This window comes from Sarcophilus harrisii, chromosome 3, assembly GCF_902635505.1.
Source record: "Sarcophilus harrisii chromosome 3, mSarHar1.11, whole genome shotgun sequence".
NCBI lineage: Eukaryota > Metazoa > Chordata > Mammalia > Dasyuromorphia > Dasyuridae > Sarcophilus > Sarcophilus harrisii.
This window is the reverse complement of record NC_045428.1, coordinates 229,452,418-229,474,925: the sequence shown is the minus strand read 5'-3', so window position 1 is coordinate 229,474,925 and position 22,508 is coordinate 229,452,418. Positions and strand designations below refer to the sequence as shown.

The window sequence follows — 22,508 nt, the reverse complement described above, 5'->3', positions numbered from 1 at the left end:
ATACTGCCACATAGCTTAAACTCACTGTTTAAAAAGGGAGTGAATTAGGGCTGAGTTCACTGAATGGACGTTCTTACTATTATCATTTGATGTTATTTCTTATGGGTAAAAATTCTTAAGTTGGGTTCTGATTCATCTTACAAAGTCTGCTGTAATTATCCTATTTCTGGCACATATTTCTGGTGTAGTATGGTGTGGGGTATATGTGTATGTGTGTGTGTGATTGGGGTTAGGGAAAGCAATTGTTTTGCCATTTTGTCAACTGTATGACTTGCCCAGTTATTTAACCAAAGTGGAACAGGATGGAAAGATAGTAAAAAAAATCACTTTAAAATTGCCTTTTAGTTTTTGTTTTAATATAAAATCAATAGAATTTTTTCTAATAAATATATTTTATAATAGGGAGAAACTATGTACAAAACATTTTTAAAAAGCAACTTTGCTATAGTTTTGTTGTGTGACCATTGCATTTACACATTTATTTTACTATGTTTTAATGATGTATGTGGTGACTTTAAAAGTCAGTGTTCTGGTTCATATGAATTAGATTAGTTGACCTAGAACAGATTTCCCTGAAGCAAGTGTTCTATATATCTGGTGTTAACTTAGGCCTGTCCCCATTAGGTCAAGCTCCATGTTGGAATAAAAAGAGGCATTCATAAGTTATAAAAGTCACTGAACAGTTAACACAACAAAGTTCATTTAGTTATACCATCAAGAGGTTGTTCAATAAGAGTAATACAACACTTAATATTGGTAGCTGCAGTATCTCTTGTTTCCAAATGGAAGTATATAGCAGGAAAGGGTTATAAACTCTACCATTAAATTATTAGTTCTAGTAGTGTACTTTGGTTCTTTTTGTATCCCTAGCACTTAGCACAATACTTGGAACATAGTAGGTTCTTAATAAATGTTTAGTAATTGACAATTTATTGAGATATCCTCTAAGTCTTTAGACCCCACATGGACAAGGTTTTTTATACACTTCAGTGTCAAGGAAGCCACCAGTATAGAAAGAGGCTACTTGTAAGCAGTACAGTTTGAGATTTTATTCTCTTCCCTCTCTTCTCCCAGTTACGTCTAGTACTTTCTAGGAGGAGGAATCCACCCAACCCCAAATCTAACATAATTCATGTTGTTAGGAGTGGTTGTGTGTGTGTGTGTGTGTGTGTGTGTGTGTATGTGTATCTGTATGTCTGTTTGTGTGTGCTCCTATTAAATATTAGATATTGTTTCTATCAAAGAGAGGTTGGGTCTGAAAACTAAAGTGAAATATCCATAATTCTCAAATTTCAGAATGATAGTTCACTTTCATTGTTCTTTTATTCTCCTTTTTCATACTGTTAGTTTAATAATGAATCTGATGCTGTACAAACCCTAGAGTGTTCAGAGAAGAGAAAGAGGATGGTGATAATCTAAGTTCCTTCAGGTGGGCACCTATTGTTGAATAATGAGGATACTAAAGCTCTCAAGAAAAGACAAGAAAGGTAGATACACTGAAGAAACTATCTTCATGGTGTCTCCAGAGGAATCATCTGATGGCCAAATTATATACTATATACGCTAACTAATCATGGACTTAATTATCTATTGAGAGCTTGCTCTTCAGTGAGTTACTTAAAACAAGCTTATTGTGAAAAGCTGTTGGTACATTAGCATCCGCACAATGCACACTTAGTTTATATTACTACCACAAAAGTGGGCAAGCAAGGGGAATGAGAGTCTGGTATAAAACTGACTTACTTGAAGGGCAACTAAAATTGTAATGGTGTAATGTGAGTATACATATATGTGTGTGTTTGTATGAATAAATGTATACATGCATGTTTATCATATAGATAGATATAATTAAGTGCCTACATGTTGAACTTGTTCTTTGTAAGTGTAATTTTGTACAGCCACACAAATACCTTGATGTTTCCTAGCATGAAGTAAACAAAGATTTGCTAAATAATTCACATTAAGTCTTTCCTTCTGAAGCCCTAAAATCTTCTCAACTCCAAAACTTTAAAACCCCAGTTTAGCAAGGACATACATTTCCAAATAATACTGATAACCTGTTATCTTTGACCAACTCAGGGCAGTTTTCACTTTAGTTGTCATCTTCATTGATCCTAAATAATCTGTGACAATTTATGTTTGAGGTAGATGCCTTTAGTTGGGTAACAGTGTTTTGTGCACTTTTAGAGCCAGTGACCTTTTGTGACTATGTTTACCATTTGTAAGCAGTTTTGACCCCTTTAGACTTTTCTGTGGTAGCCACCTACAGGCTACCATATAGGTGTGAGAAAGGAAATATAAAGGTAAAAATCATAGTTCAAATAGAAGGAAATGTTCAAGCACAGGCTTTATTGGAGTTGTTGAGGCACTTGGTTGCACTGGGTCAGTCTGAAATCTGAAAAATTTGAGAAGCCTAAGTCTACTAGATTCTGGGTTAGTAAGTCAGATTGAGGTCCAATGACTTCAATGATAATCTGAATTGGCTGGTGGCAAGGGAAAAGTTTATTTCTAATACAGCCTTTCTCACTCTATAACTATTATTTTTCCCTTCTTTGGGTTCTTGCCAAGGCATTTAGCTGGAAACAACTCAGTAACTCTCAGTATAAATATATATAAATATATTTCATTAAAGTGCCAAGTGCATTGGATCAGTATCTATTTGAATAATATTTCTTCAACCTGGATCTCCAAAAGTAAGGGTATGCAACTGGATTGACAGCAATTGTTTTGTTGTTATTGTTGTTGTTTGGTTTTTTGTTTTTGGTCAAATAAAGTTATTCTTAAATAGAGGGTGGGGGAAAAGAGAAGGAATAGAAGTATAAGAGACTAGGATAGAGGGAAATATACAGTTACCAATCACTGTCAGTGAACTCACCTACAAAACTAAAGACAATAAAAGAATGGATTAGACAACAAAATATAACAATATTTATTTATTAAAAAACATACTTAAAACAGAAATATACCCATTGAATTAAAATAAGGAGTTGGAGCAGAATCTATCACGATTCAGCTGAATTTTTTTTTAAAGGTAGGAGTAGCAAATATGATCTCAAAGTAAAAATAAAAATGGAACTAATGAAAAGAGATAAATAGGAAAACTATATGTTGCTGAAGTGTACCACAAAGAATAAATACCAGTGTTAAGCATATATATACTCAAAGGCTACTCAAAGCTTCTAAGGAAAAGTATAAGTTGCAGGAGGAATTATAATAGCAGCCTGAAATTTAGACTAATCAAACAAACAAAAAGTAAGCCAGATAAAAGTGAGAGGCCAAAATGGAATTTTTGGAAAATTATATATGGTAAACTCCAATAATATTTTATGGAAATACCAAGTAGTATACCCTTTTTTAGCTTTGCATATCATCTTCAAAAACGTAAGCATGTATTAGGGCATAAAGACAAAGACAACAATGAAACAACATACCAAAAGTTGCAGAATGCAGATTAAGGGAAAACTTAAAACTCTAAATGCTTCTATTAATAGAGAAAGACCAGATCACCAAATATAACTAAAACAATTAGAAAGCCAATAAATTAAAAATTTCTAATAAAATATCACAATAGAAATCCTAAAAGTCAGAGTAAAGAAGAACCAATTAGCCACTTGTCAACACACACACAAAAACTATATGAACACAATCATAAAATATGTTTGACACAGATAAAGATTTAATTAGAGAAATATTAATTGCTCATTGGTAGGTTAAGCCAATAAAATAAAAATTAAAATGTGCTCTAAACTAATTAATTAATTAATTGTTATATTTTAATCTATTTTTATTTATCTATTTATTATTTTTAATATATTATATTATATATTTATATATTATTTATTATATTATATTATTAATTTACTCATTAACATACCAAAAATTACAAAAAGGTTGCTTTATAGAGCTAGAAAAAATAATAAAATTCATCTGGAGGAACAAAAGTTAAAAAAATATCAAGAGAGGCAATGAAAAAAGTGGGAAGGAAAAGAACCTATCAATACCTAATTTCAAACTATACTATAAAACTATAATCATTAAAAATTATAAAAAATAAATCATAAAAATCATTCTTGGTAAGAAATAGAGTGAGTGAACAGTGCAACAAATGTGGTACACCATAAATAGAAACAAATGAATCCAATAAGATAGCCAAAGATGCTAGCTATTGGTTCAAGAATTCACTATTCATCAAAAAAAGTTGGAAAAATTTAAAGGTAGTTCAATAGAAACTAGATATAGATCAATATCTCACATGAAACAGTACAATAATCTCAATATAAGTATATAATATAGCTATAGACTGTAATATTCTTCTCTAAAATGTAATTTTCTCTGGGAGCAGATTTCTTGCGGAGCTTCTGGGAGCAGCCTTAGTTTCAGTTCAGTGCAAATCACCCCAAATGCAGCCAGGAGTTAAAGTCCAAATCCTTTATTTTTTCTTTCCAAGTCTTGTCTCCTTCATTGAGCCTGGTTAACTTTCTTAGAGGCCTTTCTTTCCCCTTAGTTCCGAGAGCTTAAGCTGCCTTCTCTGGCTTGTGAATCTCCTGGACTGAATCCTGGCTGAGGCTCCCAGAGCTTCTAATGGGCTTGTGTTCTTTGGCCCTGAGAGCTCCTCCTTATATATGCTCTCTTAAAGATGTGAATCTTGTGGAATTATAGTAAGTACTAAGTACATGTAAATTAGAGAATCATTATCTCATCAATTCCACTTACTTAAACCCTAAATGGGCGCACCTTGTAAGAATCCTAACAATAGAGGTTGAAATCAAAAGCAAATAAGTGAGATATGGAAAAATTATTAATCAAATTTTTGAATAGTGAAAGAGTTCATGGACCAAATAAAAGATAAAGAGGCTCACAATAAGTAAAAATGAATAATTTGATTATCTGAAATTTTAAAAGTTTTACACAAACAAAACAAATAGAGCTAAAAAGAGCTAAAATTGAGGGGGGGGAAGGAAAATGAGAAATTTTTTTACAAGTTTTTATGACAAACATTTCATTTGTAAGATACATAAACAATGGAGTAAAATTTACCAGAAATTTCCTAACTGATAAATCATCAAATGTGAAAAGACAGTTTTCCAAAGAAAGTATAAATAGCAAATGAAAATGTTTTAAATAATCAATAACTTGGGCAATATAAATAAAAACAGTCTGAGGTATGACCTCATAACCATCAAATTGGCTAAAATGGCAAATGCTAGTGGGGGATATAAGAAATCCAGATATTAGAGCACTGTTGTTAGAGCTATAGAGTCCAACTATTCTGGAAAGCAACTTGAGATTATGCTCAAAAATCTATTAAATAACATGTTCCTTTTATCCTGTGATATCTCAGAGTCCAAAGAAAAGACAAAGGATTTAACTGTACAAATACATTTATAGCCATTCTTTTCATACTGGAAATTAAAGAAATACCCATCATTTGGGTAATGAGTGAATAAATTTTGATATTTAAATGTAATGTAATATTATTGTGTTGTTGTTCAGTCATTCCCAGTCATGATTGAGAGTGAAGCCTTCTGGAGTTTCCTTGGCAAAGACACTGGAATGATTGGCTATTTCCTTCTTCTGTTCATTTTACAAATGAGGAAATTGATGTGAATAACTAATTCAGGTCAACTCTAGGGCCAATGCTCTATCCACTGTGTTACCTAGCTGTCCTGCATGAGCATTATAATAATAGTATTCATCATGCCATCAGAAATAATACAAGCTTTGTTTTTATGGCTTCTCAATAGTTAAGGAAAGAACAGTGAGAAGATGAAAATTTGGAAATAAAAATAAAATAAACTTTGTCAAAAGAATGATTATAGCATAGAAGTTACTACTTCCATGTTTGATAAAATTCACTTGCAAATCCACATGAATGAAAAAAAATTATTTTCTTTGAGAGTTTATTCATGTTTCTGACTTCATTTTTTCCTTCTGAAAGTGAGTTATTTAGCTTTTTTGTTTCCAATCTTAATCTGCATAGTGTATGTATTTCATAAATATTTATCTATTACAATTATATTTTCAGTTTTTCTGTGGCATAATTAGCTAAAGTCTTAGAATTAAAATTTTTCTCTCCATTGATGGTTAATTCCTTTCTTCATTTCAGTACTTTAGTGACCTAATTTCTCCATATCCTCTCTGAATTTGTTTTCCAATTAACCAATATGATAGATGAGAGGTGCCACCTCAGAATTATTCTAATTTGCATTGTAGTGATGTAGTGCAATTTTTATATGACTATAGATAGCTTTGATTACTTTGTCTGAAAACTGCCTGTTAGTATCTTTTGACCATTTATCAATTGTGGAATTGATTGGCTCTTATTTTTATAAATTTGACTCCATTCTCTATATATTTGAAAAATGAGGTCTTTATCAGAGATATTTGCTGTGATTTTTTTTTTCCACAAATAAGATTACTAATTTTGTATTTCCTTTCATCCCATTTCCTACTTCTGCTGAGTTAGTGCTCTTCCTTACCGTGGGGCTGTGACCCGAATCTGATTATGGGTAAAATAACTAATTCCTTCAACCAATGCCAGCACATGGACCCCTGTAATTTCCTTTTGACCAGTTATCCAACCCCTTAACACTTATGGACTGAAACTCAGGAAATACCTGCTGTCTCTGCTGATTCAATTGCCCCTAAGATCTGATGCTGGTTTCCTGTGGCATAACCTGTACTAGTGCAACGTGAGGTGGAATGTATTCCACTCTTGCTCCAGTTTGATAGACCGTTCCTGCTGAGCTTCTAAGTTTTATTGGACTGGAAAATAATTTCACTCCATCCTTTTGTGGATTTTTATTATTCCAGAATTAATTTTAAAACATTATTTAAAGTTACTTAGAGAGAAATTTGGGAGGGTTTAGATAAGTTTGTTACTTTTCTGTGCCATCTTGAATCCACTCTTCTATGTTCCAACTTTAAAATCCCTTTCACAGTGATGATTAATAATCTTGAAAATCCCATCTAGAGTTTACTATGCTATCTATTTTTCCTATCAGTTGCAATTTGTTTTCTTTTATATGATAGCTTTGGAACTTTGGAAACTTTATTTCTGGAAAAGTTAAACCTGAGATTCCTTTCTGTTGACATCTTGTGGATTCTAATAATAGGTATTTAGTCCTCTAGTTTGGTACTTCCAAGAATTTTCTTTTATGTCTTCCTGAAATATGATATTCAAAATTTTGTGTCATCATGTTTTTCTGGAAACCCAATTATTTCTCATTTATCTAAAATCTGTCAACTTTTAGGTCAACTTTTTAATTTACAGTGTCGCATACATTCTTCTAATTTCGTTATTGTCAGACTGGACTCTAATTTTTTTCATGTCAATGCATTTTTAATGTTGTATGTTTAATTTTATTTCAAATTTACTTTGTATCTTTTGTAATATATCAATTCTCCTTTTCAGTTTTTATTGAGTTCTAATTTCATCCTATAATTTCTTTTACAATTTTATTAAAGTTTTCAATCACTCCTGGAATTCTTTTGTACATTTTATTGTCTTTTATGGAATACTAATTTTAGTTCTTGTGGAAATATTCTCTTATAAAAATTTCTTCTGACATTCTTTCAACCTATAATATTTATTAATAAGGAACTATTCTCTTTGTACTCATTTTACAGACTTTTCTAAGAAGATTTGTGTAGAACCAATGTATTTACCCTTTCCCTTCTATTTACTTGCTGTTTTTCTTTTACTTCATTTAATATATTTAAAGCTAGTCTCTTAGAATGATGGGCACCTTGATTTGTATAAATTCTCTAGCTTAAACATCTTAACAAAAATCTTTCTTAAAATCTTTTACCTGAATATAGAAGTCTGAATCTCAAGATGGTGGCATAAATCTAGAGCAACAGTACTAGATCTTAAATTAAATGTTCTTCACCATAGGGAAACATTTTCTTGTTTAAAGTCTTAGTCATGAGTCTTTTCTATATTCTTTATTATTGTGTTAAACATTTTCTTTGATCCATTCTCTGTTAACACAGCACTTTCCAGGGAAATAAAGGGAAACATGAGAAACAGGAATAATCTGAATATATATTTTCTTTGCAGAGTTTGGCATGAGCCAAAAAATACAAATTATTGAGATTCTTCAGAGATTAAAGTTTATTAAATCTGTGCCTTACACTACAAAAGGAATCAAAATGAATGAATTTATGTTTTGCTAAGAGTCTATTTTTAAGTTGATACTCCTGAAGAACAATTACAATTAAAGGACATTTCAGTTAACTTTCTGATTGATTTTGATGTTCTATATTTCAGATAAAAGAACAGGATGCCTTAAATTCAGTGATCTGAGTTTAGGAGATGCCTTTATTGATCTGTTTAAGCCAAGATTAAAAACAACAATGATAATGTATACAAAACTAACCACTAATTGTGGTGAACCTGTATTTGGACGGAATTATACACTCAATACTAACTTCAACATAACTAAAAAAACTGTCTGGATTATTCATGGATACAGACCAACAGGGTCATCCCCAAGCTGGCTTCCTATCTTTCTTGAACGTTTGCTGAAAAAAGATGTGAATACAATTGTAGTAGACTGGAACTGGGGTGCTACAACTTTTATTTATCAAAGAGCTGTTCAAAACACAAGAAAAGTTGCCATATTTTTAAAGAAACACATTGATATAATGTTGGTAAGTTTTGCATTTGGAATATATGATACTTATTACAAAATATGATGGCGTCTCTAACTACATGTATGTGTGTGTATTATGTGAGATAGCAACGAAGTCGTCATGATTACAGGTAAGTTTAGTGTACCCAAAAGTTTGAAGATGAATGCACTTCTTTTACATTGAAAGATTCAATGTCATTAAAAACATAATTGTACATGAAACTTTAATTGGCCCAGGTATGGACTATATTTGTAATGATGAAATGTTTTAAAAATTTAGCAGCCTTCTTTCTAGGAGTTCATTTTTTTCTTGTTATTAAATCTTATTTCTTCTGATTTGTGTATTTGTGTTCATTTCTTTTACTATACTGTTAACATCATGCACATTGAAGGTAGAGGAGACATAATTTTTAATGTTTTCAAAACAACTCTGAATTATATTTGCATAATATTATGTCATGCAGGGAGAACTGTGAATAAAGAAAAACTAGAATATTGTGGGGTCTTGTTTACAACATTCTCGGAGAAGAAGAAATGAAAATTCTTAAATATATCATGAAACATTGAGTCATGCAAGTCTTAAGCAGCAGTTGACATGAAGATGCTATCCAATAGAAAGGAAACAAAAGAGGTCTACCCTTAAAGTCTTGGGTTCAAGCAACATTGTCAGTCATGTTTCACTGTGAAACTCCATACTCTTGTAAGAATGTGCTTTGTTCTTCCAGATAAAAGCAGAAGAAACAGGTCCCTCTTTATTTCTCATGGGGAGACAGAAAGAGGAGAACCCTGAGAAGGAAGAAAAAACTGGGCACAATAAGGAAGAGAAACCAAGAGAGCTTTAGATGTTATCAATGGCTGTGGGAGGAGTGCAATCTTTTCCACTCTTAGGTTACTTCTTCTTGGCATTTGAAATCTAGGGAAACATAGGTTTGTGGTATAACATGGTTGTTCTCGCCATTCTCTCTGATGACCTAGTCAGTTACATTTTATTTCTCTTAGGATTGTCTTATACATTACAAATTTGAATATTCTTCTCTGCTATTGGTTTAAATCATCAAAAATTGATTTACTTCAAAGATATAACAAGAAGAAACTCACAAACTCTCTCCTCCAACACATAATGCTTCCTAATAATACCTCACCCTTTGGGAAACTGAGAGGAATTAAAGATAGTCTAGTTCAGTTCCTACATACAATTAGTCTTACCAAGTTTTAGTACAAAGTCTTATTGGACTAGTGTCCTAAACCATTGCTGTTTGGGATTTCTCTGCTAAGCTAAATGCAATACTGGCTTGAATTCCAGCACTCTTGGATTCCATAGTTTAATTCCTGGGTCAGAGGTTCAACATTTTTTATCTAGAATTGAAAAAGATGAAAGGAAAAAGTAAAACCTTAGGCCTCTTTCTTGGGGCCACATAGTCTAAGGTGGGGAGCTAGATGGAGAGATAACCCTTAGAGTTGGTGAGCTGACACAAACACAGGAAAAGCTAGTGTTCATTCATTCAGTTTTTAAAGATGTAGACATTTCTGACCACAGAAGCAAAGGAATAAGGTTGCTTCCAAACATGTAATAAGGCAAAACAGAGTGTCTACTTATAATCCCATTCTCCAGTGCATCCCAAAGCAGGTTCTCCAGCATTTTACATATTGGTGACATTATTCTAGGTTATATAAGCTTGTATTAAATTCTATTATACTTCTACCTTGCAAATTTTGCTGTTTCTGTCAAGCAGAAAGGGATGCATTTTTATCACATTGCCCACATCCCCAATCAAGAGAAGTCATCTGGGATTTCTGGAGAGGTATAGATTGTCCTTTCCCTTGCTAATCCATGCCTTAAAGGAAAGCATCTCAAAACAATCAGTATAGCAAGATCTTACATAAGAAGTCACATAACCTTAAATCCACATATACAAGCAGAAATGTCTTTTCATCGCAAAAGACAAAGTTTTGCAGATTAAGCACAAAGACTTTATTTCAAAAAGATTACCAAAATTACTACTTGCTTGGTACTCAACATATGTATTATTGTGCCTTTTTCAATGAATAAGCAGAAATGAAAGAGGATAAAAAAGGGAAATTGGTTTCCTGTCTCTTGATGAAACTTGATCTATTCAAACCTTTATAGAGCACGTGAAGGTCTTTACATAAAGATTTAGAACCTAATTGAGGAATTCAAGCTAATTAAACTTTTCTCCCTTTCAGACCCTTTTTCTGATTTTCTAGATTTCAAAACCATGCCTCTGTTGATGCTTCATTCTGAAATTTCCCTGAGCACATAGGGCCTTTTTGCTATAGAACATCCAATTACCACTCTGGCCTTCTTACCTCTGCCCCCCCTTTCTTCCATAGATGAGTTTTTATACTAATTATTGAGGGAGTTCTTGACATCACCATTGTGATACAGGATGAAACCAAGGTATCAGGTATCCATAATATCTTTTCCTCCATCTTCAGAATCCATTTGCATTCAAGTGGTTATTGAAGCTAGCTTGTTCTTGAACTCAGATTTTACCATTGTCTTGATGCCAGTTGACTGGGGTTCTGCCCAGAGGTGAGATCTAATTATTCCTAAAGTGGTTTGGTTATAGATTCAGTCTATAAAACTCAATTGTTTTAGAAGTTTTATTATCTCCCTTGTAGATATAAATTAGGGAATTGGTTGCAATGGGAATTTAACTTTATAGGATTATACGTATATAAATAACTATTTTAACCACCTAAAAAGGGATCCCCATCTGGAGCTTCTAAATAATTTGACTGGCTTTGCAAGAATAAGTCTTCTTTAAATTCCCTTATCATGTGCATCCCTGCAACTAGCAGAGATTCTGCCTAGCTCCACTATATTATGTCAGTAGGATTGTCCATTCTTGTGTTAATTTATTGGGCTTCTGTTTAAATTCTACTACAATGTTGGTAAAAATCTATCCGTCTTTAGATGTTTCCAATGGAAGAAGTCACCTATACTTTGGCAAGTAATAAACCCCAAACTTCTTCATTCCTACTTCCCTTCTTTTCCCTTATGAATAGGATTCAACACATTTTTCCAGCAGGGTCTTTGGGTCATAGCCAATAATACTGCAGACAACATCTACTTATCATAGCTTTTTTTTATTCTCATCAGCCCTTTTGGGTTGTGCTGTTAATAAGTTTAAAAGTCACTCTTCCTTAAAAATCAAGAGATTTGTTCCAAATTGCTTATGTCTAAAATCCACATGAATTTAATTTTCATTAAGTTCTTCGATCCCATCTTTCTAGGATCATTATTATAACCCCAGAATACTCTCTCTGGCCCCATTTTTATTCTCCAAGCCAACCTCTTTTGTCATTCAATGGAACTAATTCCTTCGGGTCATTGGAACCCCACTCTCTGCGCTATTGCCAGAGCTCCCTGTGTACCAAAATAAGATGTGAAGTTCTCTCAATTAGAACCATCTATCAATTGTGATAATCAAGAAATAAACATTTTAGAGATGATGAATCTATGTTACAAGTTACAAGACAATCTGAGTCTCTTACAGCATATAAGACTTCTGTCTTCTTTCCAGACATGTTGTACCAGAAGCCATTAGATTCCAATAAGAATTATAGATCCTGGAAGTGTGGGGTAGCAGAGAGATCACTAAATTTGGAATAATTGAACTTGAATTTGAATCTAAGACTTACCACTTACAGTATGATCTTGGGCAAATCATTTGACTTCACTGGGCCTCAGTTTCTACATCTTTAAAATAGGATTTTGCAGATGTATCTAACAATACCTCTACTAGACATGAATCCCAAAAGGAATTTTTAAAAAGAGAAAGGACTTATATGTACAAAAATATTTATAGCAGTTCTCTCCTCAGGACAAAACAATTAGAAACTGAGGGGATGCCCATAAATTGAATAGCTGAATAAACTGTGATATGTGATTATGATGGAATATTATTGTTCTATTAGAAATGATGAGCAGGATGCTCTCAGAACAATTTGGAAAGTCCTCCTTCAAGCAAAGTAATATGTACAAAGTAATAGCAATGTCTTGGGATAATTAGCTGTTAATGACCTTGCTATTCTCAGTAACACAGCAATCCACAAATACTCTGAAGGACTTATGATGAAAAATCTTATCTATATCTAAAGAAAGAACTGATTGTGTCTGAATATAAACTAAAACATATTCTCTCTCTCTCTCTCTCTCTCTCTCTCTCTCTCTCTCTCTCTCTCTTCCTCCTTCTTTCCCTCCTCCCCTCTATTTTACTTTATTTTTCTTGAGGGTCTTTTTTTGAGGAGGGAAATTTATATTTTCCTTCACAATATGACTTATGGAAATGTTTTATATGACTTCACATGTGCTTTCTTAATGGGGACTGAAGGTAGGATTAAGGGAGAGAATCTGGAACTCAACAATTTAAAAACAAATATAAAAAATTGTTTTCAGTGTAATGAGGAGGAAAAAAATACAAACAATACCTAAAATATAAAATAGGATTTTTTACGAGAAGACATTGAGGTTCTTGCTGGTTTTAAATTTAGGATCCTATAATCTACTATCTCTCCTATAAATGGGAAAATTCAGTTTTTTGGAAAATCTGACATTTACCATTTTAAAGGGGGTAATCAAGCAAGTATCTTGTGGAGATAATACAGTAATTATTGATTCATTAGTCCCGTTACAACAATACAATCAAACATAGGATTTTACCATATATTTCTTAGTGTACTGTTAATATAAAATCTTGTGGTTAAAATTGAGAATGGAAATATGGGAATTGCTATGAATCTAAACAAGTTGGGATGCATTCTTCCTAGCCTTATTATAAAATGCTTTTTATAAAATATCACCTCCCAGATTAATTTTATTTCTTTTATATCCTTCATATATTTAACTTTTATGCTTTACCCCTTTATAAAGCACATGCCCTAAAAAAAAAGAAAGAAAGAAAGAAAGAGAAAGAAAAATAAAAAGAAAGAAAAAGTTTTTTTTTTTTTTTTTTTTTGTTTTTTGCTTTTTTTTAACAAAAGGATTAATTAACTCTAACAGTTTGGTGCTAACACTAGTGCTATCTTCTAGAATTATATGGCTTATTTATGCAACTTTTTTCAGGAAGCCTCATCTTCATGAATTTAAACCTCAGACACTTACTAGCTATGTACCCCTGGTAAATCACTTAATCCAGTTTACTTCAGTTCCTAATCTATAAAATAAACTAGTGAAACAAATAGCAAACTACTCAGTATCTTTGCCAAGAAAATTCTAAGTTTGATTATAGAGGGTGATAAACAACTCAACAACAACAAATTTCATTTTTAATTCTTGAATAAATTAGGATCCTTTCATATTTTTAGTTCAGTTTTGCATATTTCCTTATTGTGTAGCTAATTATAAAAAGACTAAAATAAACACATTTTTGTTTATCTTAGATCTTAATGCATTTCTTCATTTCTTCAAAATTATGAAAATTCTACTAATGCAGAATATTTATTTTTTTACATTAGGTACAAGCAAAAACTGATGATGATAGAGTATAGGGGATATGATAACATAAATATGTGAAAGAAGAATATAATTTGAATATGTTATTTTAAAATGTTTAAAGAAAGATAGTAATTTTTAAATGATGCCTAATTTGTTTTTTATCTTGTCATATGTTTTAATAAATTTAAATTAATAATCATCTTAAGCATTCACCTTTAAAATTTTGAGTTCCAAATTTTTCCTGGAGATTCCACTTCTACTGACTGAAAAAAGCAAGCAATATGATTTATACAAGTGAAGTCATACAAAATATATTCCCATGTTAACCTTGTGGCAAAAAATAAAAATAAAAATGAGGATACTTCAATCTGCACTCAGAGTTCATTAGTTCTTTTCCTGCAGCTGGATATTAGTCATCATGGGTCTTCTGGAATTTTCTTGGATCATATTAATCAGAGTAGTTAGATCTTTCCCTGCTAATTGTTATTGTGATTACTTTGTATAATGTTTTCATGGTTCTGCTCACTTCATATTAGATCAATTTATATAGGTTTTCTCATGTGTTTCTGAAACTATTCCCCTTGACATTTCTAACTCAATAGTATTCCAAACAATCATATGTTACAACATATTTAGCCATTACTCAAAATTTCTGATTTTTGCCACCACAAAAAAAATTCTTTGAATTATTTTTTGTACGTGTAGATCCTTTTCCAATATCTCATATTTCTTTGGAATATATACCTAATAGTGATATTATTGGGTCAAAGAGTATGCACAGTTTTATAGCCCTTTGAGCAAAGTTCCAAATAGGTCTGAAGAATGATTGAGTTAGTTCACAATTCTACCAACACTATATTACTGTAGCTATTTTCTACATCCCTTTCAGCATTTGCAATTTTCCTTCTTTATCAATGTTAGTCAATATGTCAGGTTTAAGGTAGTAACCTCAGTTATTTTAATTTGCATTTCTTTAATTATCAGTGATTTAAAGCATTTTATCCTATGACTATTGAGACCTTTCATTTCTTCTTAAAAAGCCCTATTCATATTCTTTGATCTACAATTGGGAAATGCTTTTTATATTGATTCAGTTCCCTCTGTGCTTGAAAAAGGAGACCTTTATCATAGAAACTTCAGGAAAATAAAATCCAGTGTCTGCTGTCTTTCAAATTTTGGCTTAATTGATTTTGTTTGTGCAAACCTTCTTAATTTCATGATATCTCATGATATTCATCTAAACAGTTGATATTGTTGTAAACATTTATCAATTTCACTCAGATAATTTCATTAGAAATTATCCATTTTACTTCCCAAGATCTTCACCATCTCTTCTTTGGACATAAATTCTTCCCTTATCCTAGGCCTGATGAGTAACTTTTTCCATGTTCATCTAATTTGCTTATATCACCCTTTATGTCTAAAGCATATACCCATTTTATCTTTATCTTAGTACATTGTGTGAGATCATGATATCTGTTTATTGTCTACTTTATTGTTTTCCAGATTTCCCAGAATTGTTTTTCTCAAGGAGTGAGTTCTTGTCTCTAAAGCTTGTATTTTTTGTGTTAATCAAACACTAAATTATGTTCATTTACTACTGAATATTTGGTACCAATCTATTCCAGTTCCATTTCTTAGATAGTACCGATTATTTTTAATGATTATTGCTTTGTAATATAGTTTGAAATTGGATGTGACCAGGCCTCCTTTTTTCACTTCCCCCACCTTGATTTCCTTGATATTTTTGAGTGTCTGTTTCTTTTTCTCACTCTAAAAAATAATTCTTAGAATATTTGATTGTTATGGTATCAAAACCACATCTGTACTATAGATGACATTTGGTCAGATCCCTCCTTTAATTATTTTTTCAAATAATGCATTTTATATTGGATTAATTATTTTTAAAATGAATGATAGAATTAATTTGTAAAATTAATCTGGTCCTGCCTTTTTTTTTTCTTATGGAGTTCTCTTGTATTTTTTTTTCAATTTCTTTTTATAAGAAAAACTTCTTTAAGTATTCTATTTCCTCTTCTATTCATCTAAACAGTTGATATTGTTGTAAACATTTATCAATTTCACTCAGATTGTCAGTTTTGTTGGCATATTATTAGGCAAAATAGCCCCTAATAATTTATATAATTTCATCTTCATTGGTGTTGCATTTATCCTGTCCAGTAATTTGGTTATCTCTTTTCCTTTCTTAAATCAAACTACCCCATTGTTTATCTAATTATTTTCTTCAAAATCCAGCTCTTAGTTCATTTTTTTTTACTTTCAATTAATCTCCTCTTTATTTTTTCAGGATTTTTATTTTAGTTTATTAATTGAGAATCTTTAAGTTGTTCTTTTGCTAGTTTTCTAGTTGCATGCCAATTCACTGATCTGTTCTTTCTCTCTCTCCTTTTATTAATGTAAGCATTTAGATACATAAATATTCCTTAAGTACTTCTTTGACTGAATCCACAAATTTTAATGTTATCTCATTGTTTCCATTGTCTTTAATGTTTTTTAAATTTTCTTACATTTTTTCAACTCATTATTTAGAATTAGATTATTTCATTTCTCATTAACTTTTCATTTATGCCTTCAAGATTTATCGAATATGATTTTATTATATTATGGTCAGAGAAGGGTACACTTAATATTTCTACTTTTCTGCAATTATTTGTGAAACTTTCATATCCTAATGCATGTTCAATTTTTGCAGAGAGATCATGTACAGCTAAGAAAAAACAGCATATTAATTATTATTCTCATTCAATTTTCTCTCTTATCTACATTTTCTAAAATTTCTTAAAATTTTCTAAAATATTCATCTGCTTATTTCTTTCTTATTTATTTTATAATTAAGTTTATCTAGCTCTAAGAATGGAAAGTTGAGGTCCATCATTAGTATAGTTGTGCTTTCTATTTCCCTCAGTAACTCATTTAATTTTTCCTTTAGGAATTTCTATGCTGTGCTATTTGCCACATCTGTATGTAGTATTAGCATTATTTCATTATCTTTGATACCTTTTAGCAAAATATTATTTCCCTTCTTATTCCTGATAATTAGGTATATTTTTGATTTGTTTTGTCTGAGATCATTATTGCTACTCTTGCTTTAAAAAACATGGAAGCATAATAGATTCTGTTCTGGTCCCTTATTTTAACTTAGTATAGTCTTTCTGTATAAGTGTGTCTCTGATAAACAACATACTGGTGAATTCTGGTTTTTAACTCATTTTGCTATCTGCTTACATTTTATAGATGAACTGATTCCATTCACATTCTCAGAATGATTGACGGTGTATTTGTTTCCATTTTCTTCTGTTTATTTCTCTCTTTCTTTATTCTGTCCATCCTCAAATGTCCATTTTGCTTCTGATCATTGACACCCTTAATCTGCCCTCCCTCTTATCACTATGCCTCTTTTCTTTTATTCCATTTTCTTATTACTTCACTGTTCAATCAGATAAAATTTTATACCCAACTGATTGTACACACATGTGCGTGCACACACGCATCTCTTTGAATCAGTTCAGATGAGAGGTTAAAGCACTGCCAGCTCCTACTCCACACATATTGCCCTCTGTAAAAATGCTTCCTTTAACATCTTTTACCTTTCCCACCTTTCCCATTCTTTCTTTCCTTTCCCCCTTTTCCTAATTCAATCCTCTTTCTCACCTCTTTATTTTTTTGGAGGCAATCCCAACATTATTAACTCACACATATGCCCCCAGTCTATATACACCCTTACTAATTGCCCTAATAAATCAAAAAGTTCTTAAAAGTTGTATCATCTTCCTATATAAGAATGTAAACAGTTTAATCTTTTTGAGTTCCATATTATTTCCCTTTCATATTTACTTTTTTATGCTTCTCTTGAGTCTCCTGTTTGAATGTCAGATTTTCTGTTCATCTCTTGTATTTTCATCAAGAATGTTTGCAAGTTCTATTTCATTAAATATCCCATTTTCCCTGAAGAATTATAGTCAGTTTTGATAGGTAAGGTATTCTTGGTGGCAATCCTAGCTCATATGCCTTCCTTCTTTCCCTATTGCTCAATCTACTTTTTAAGGTCTCATTTTTATCAATAAAGTTTGTACTTTTGGCCATTTAACCAATTTTGGTTTGTAAGATCTTTTGAATGAGGTTTTATAGCAGATGCTTATATTTGACTAATTTTAAAAGTTATATTCTTCAGAATTCTCTCTCTCTTACCCCCTATTTTATATATATATATATATATATATATATATATGTTTATAGTTTATGTATAGCTATATGCTATAGCTATACTATAATATTTAGCTAGTATGGCTGAAACACATGCATTTACCCCAGTGTCATATAGTTCAAAATCCCCTACGTTTTCTTGGGCTGAGAAAAAAAAGTCTCATTTCTATTTTTTTATCTGTGATGCTCTTGAATTTGATGTGGCATATTATTTTAAAGTCTTGAGAAACTCCATCAGCTTGGTTCCCCATTCTTTTATCTTTTGATAACTAGAATTGAATATATAAAGTGTAGCTTCTTAGAACTTGAGATGTTCAATCACAGTATTTATTTCAGAATCACTTTTTATAAAAACCATAACAGAGTTCCTTGTTTTTATTGTTCTTTAATTTCAGAAATTTGGAGCTTCTCTTGATTCTTTTCACTTTATAGGAGTGAGCCTGGGGGCTCATATAAGTGGGTTTGTTGGACAAATGTTTAAGGGCCAAGTAGGAAGAATTACAGGTAAGAGGTTTGTTTTTGTTTTTGTTTTTGTTTAAATGCATAATAAGAAAAAATAGAAAAAGAAAAACAGAAAAGTAAAAACAAAACAAAACAAAACTTTGTCATGTGCCCAGAACATCAGGAAGTATTCAAAATATATAACAATAAATTTCTGTTTATGAAAACATATGCATATATCCTTGTAGGTTGTTTTTTGTTCTTTTCTGTGCACTTTTTATTTTTATTTTTTCCTTTTTCATTCCTACCCCCACCAGCCCCAAGCAGACTACCATTAAGCATGGGCATATATATATATATATATATATATATATATATATAATTCACATACATACATTTACATACACATGCCTATCAGCATTTATACATATGTAGAGAAACATCTCAAACAATATTAATATGACTAATAAATAATATAGATTCATCCCTTGATTAAACCTTTAAGTTTGACTTTGTCTGAGATCAATGATAACTAGTCTTACTTTTTTTCTTAAGGAATTCTACTCCTAATTCTCATCATAGTGTTTGTGTATATATCTCTTATTTTCTACCCTTGCTAACTCTTCTACTTTAGTTCTGATACTTGACTTGTCTTGCTGTTTCTTAACCTTCCCCCACCCATGGATCCTTCCTTTATTTTCTCCCCCTATCCTTTCCTTCCCTCTATCCCTTTCCCCTTAATCTACACATCTTCTCCCACTGCCATAAATCTACATACCTTTCTATATTTCACTTAATTCTATTCCTTCCCTCCTTATCTTTTTATGTGAGTAGGTTTTCAGAACTACCAGCCCTCTCATCCTTTCTAATGCCTCTGTGTAGGTTCTTCTCCTATACTTCATTCATGTTGCATAATTACTATTTTTATCTTTTCTTAGGCAGTTTTGCTTTTTAGACTTAAATTATACTCAATTCTGCAGCAATATTTCTTTTTAGCTACCAATTACTGATGTCAGTCTTTAATATTTAGTATACATCTCCATGTTAAAAACATAAACAATTTGTCCATGTTGAGTCCCTTGATATTAATTTTTGATATTGGCTCTTGTGTATTAAATTTTTTATTAAGTTCAGACAAAATCCTGAAAATCTGCAAGTTCATGGAATGTTCTTTTTGTTCATTTAATATTATAGTTAGCTTCGCTAGATATGATATTGTTGACTGCAGGCCTAGTTCTTTTCATTGTGGATATATATATTTTTCAGGACTAGTGGTCTTTTATTGAGGCTGCTGATAAATCCTGTACAATTCTAATTGTACCTCCAGAATAATTGAATTAGGTTTTTGTTGTTTTTGTTATTTCTTGTAATATTTTTTTATCTGGAGGCTTTGAAATTTAGAAACAATATTCCCAATGTGCTTTCCCTGTAGGATCTCTTTAAGGTGCTGATCATTAGTTGTTGTTTTTTTTTTCTATTTTTACTTTCTCCTCCTGTTTTATAACTCTAGGACAATTTTCTTGGATAACTTCTTGCATTATTGTATCAAGGTTTTTTTTTTAATCACAGCTTTCATGTAGTCCAATTATTTTTATTTTTTCTTCTTCTTGATCTGTTCTCCAGATCTACTGTTGTTAAACATTTATTTAGTTATAATAAATACAATACAAATTGATAACTCTTTAAATTATAGATGAGTTGTAGACCTTCACCAGTGTTTAAAGACTCCACATCTGTCAGGCTCCCTACGTCAATAAAATCACAACTAAACTATAAAAAATAATTAAGTATATTTTTTAATTTGCTCTGCAAAATTAATTGCTATAATGAAAATTTTCTTTTTTGCATTTCAGGTCTTGATCCTGCAGGTCCATTTTTTTCTCAAAAACCACCACATAAAAGATTAGATTATACTGATGCACAATTTGTTGATGTCATTCATTCTGATAGCAATGGTAATAGTAAATTATATAATTTTTGCTTTCCTATAGTTATGAAAGCAATAGTAGAAATTCATCGGACATAGAAAAAAATGGAACCTTAGATGAGTTGAGTGGACCTAATTGTGTGATTCTATGTAAATTAAACATGCTTGTTTGTAACATGAAATTTTTAACTTAAAACAGAGATTTTAATTAGAACTGAATGTGAGTAACAAAATTAGCAAGGGCATTTATAGAATTTTTACATTCTTGTGTTGTTTAGCCCACAAACTGAATATTTTGTTCAGTTCTAAATATCAGATTTTACTAAAGGCATTGATAGTCTAGAGAGTATTCAAAAAACAATGATAAAGATAATGAAGGACATAAACACCATATCATGCACACATCAGTTAAAGAAACAAAGTATTCAGGTAGGGTTAAAACAAAGAAAGAAAATTATAGACCAATTTCCTTAATGAATATTGATGTAAAAATTTTAAATAAAATATTATCAAAGAGATTACAGCAAGTTATCCCCAGGATAATACACTATGACCAAGTAGGATTTATACCTGGAATGCAGGGCTGGTTAAATATTAGGAAAACTATTAGCATAATTGACTATATCAATAAGCAAACTAAAAAAAAATCATATGCCTATTTCAATAGATTCAGAAAAAATATTTGACAAAATTCAAACCCCTATTAAAACACTAAAGAGTATAGGAATAAATAGAATTTTCCTTAAAATGATCAGTATCATCTATTTAAAACAATCAGCAAGCATCATATATAATGGGAATAAAATAGAACCATTCCCAATAAGATCAGGATTGAAACAATGTTGCCCATTATCACCATTACTATTCAATAGTGTGTTAGAAATGTTAGTTTTGGCAATAAGAGAAGAAAAATAAATTGAAGGAATTAGAGTAGGTAATTGTAATGTCCTGCTTTCTAGCATCCCTGTTCGGGAGCTAAAATGTAGTGTCTGGACTAGCTCTCCGAAGGATCTCTGGCCCAGTCTTGGTCTTAGTGAAGGAATGAAGATCCCCCACTATCTGTAGGCCTCTCAAGTAATGAAGAAACCAAATTATCACTCTTTGCGGATGATATACTTAGAGAATCCCAGAGAATCAATTAAAAGGATACAAGAAAAAAAATGACAATTTTAGCAAAGTTTCAAAATACAAAATAAATTTGCATAAATCATCAGCATGTTTATATATCACAAAGTCCAGCAGCAAAAGATACAAAGAGAAATTCCATTTAAAATAACTGTAAATAATATAAAATATTTGGGAGTCTGCCTGCCAAGACAAAATCAGCAACTATGAACACAATTATAAAATCCTTTCCACAAAAATAAAGTCAGATCTAATCAACTGGAAAAATAATGAAGTTTTCATGGGTAGGCTAAGCTAATATAATAAAAATGACAATGCTACCTAAATCAATCTACTTATTCAGTGCCACACCAAATCAAAAAAGTTATTTTACAGACTAGGAAAAAATAACAACAAAGTTCATCTGGAAGAACAGTAGGTCCAAAATTTCAAGAGAATTAATGAAAAAATTCAAATGAAGGTGGCCTAGCTGTACCAGACCTAAAATTTTATTATAAAGCAGCAGTCATCAAAACCATTTAGTACTGACTAAGAAATAGAGTAGTTGATCAATGGTATAAGTTAGATTCCCAAGACACAATAGTCAATCACTATGGTAATCTAGTGTTTGACAAACCCCAAAACCCCAGCTTTTTGGATAAGAACTCATTATTTGAGAAAAATTGCTGGGAAAATTGGAAATTAGTATGGCAGA

At 31.3% G+C, this 22,508-nt stretch overlaps 1 protein-coding gene across 1 annotated transcript in view; it reads left to right on the top strand.

Annotated features, from left to right (window-relative positions):
- LOC100925869 (lipase member I-like) overlaps positions 1–22,508 on the top strand; it is a 54,748-nt gene that overhangs the window by 4,057 nt on the left and 28,183 nt on the right. Inside the window, exons 2-4 of the mRNA XM_031959156.1 lie at positions 8,273–8,655; positions 18,717–18,825; positions 20,616–20,717. Coding sequence (XP_031815016.1) covers positions 8,273–8,655; positions 18,717–18,825; positions 20,616–20,717 — 594 coding nt within the window. The remainder of the gene's footprint in view (positions 1–8,272; positions 8,656–18,716; positions 18,826–20,615; positions 20,718–22,508) is intronic.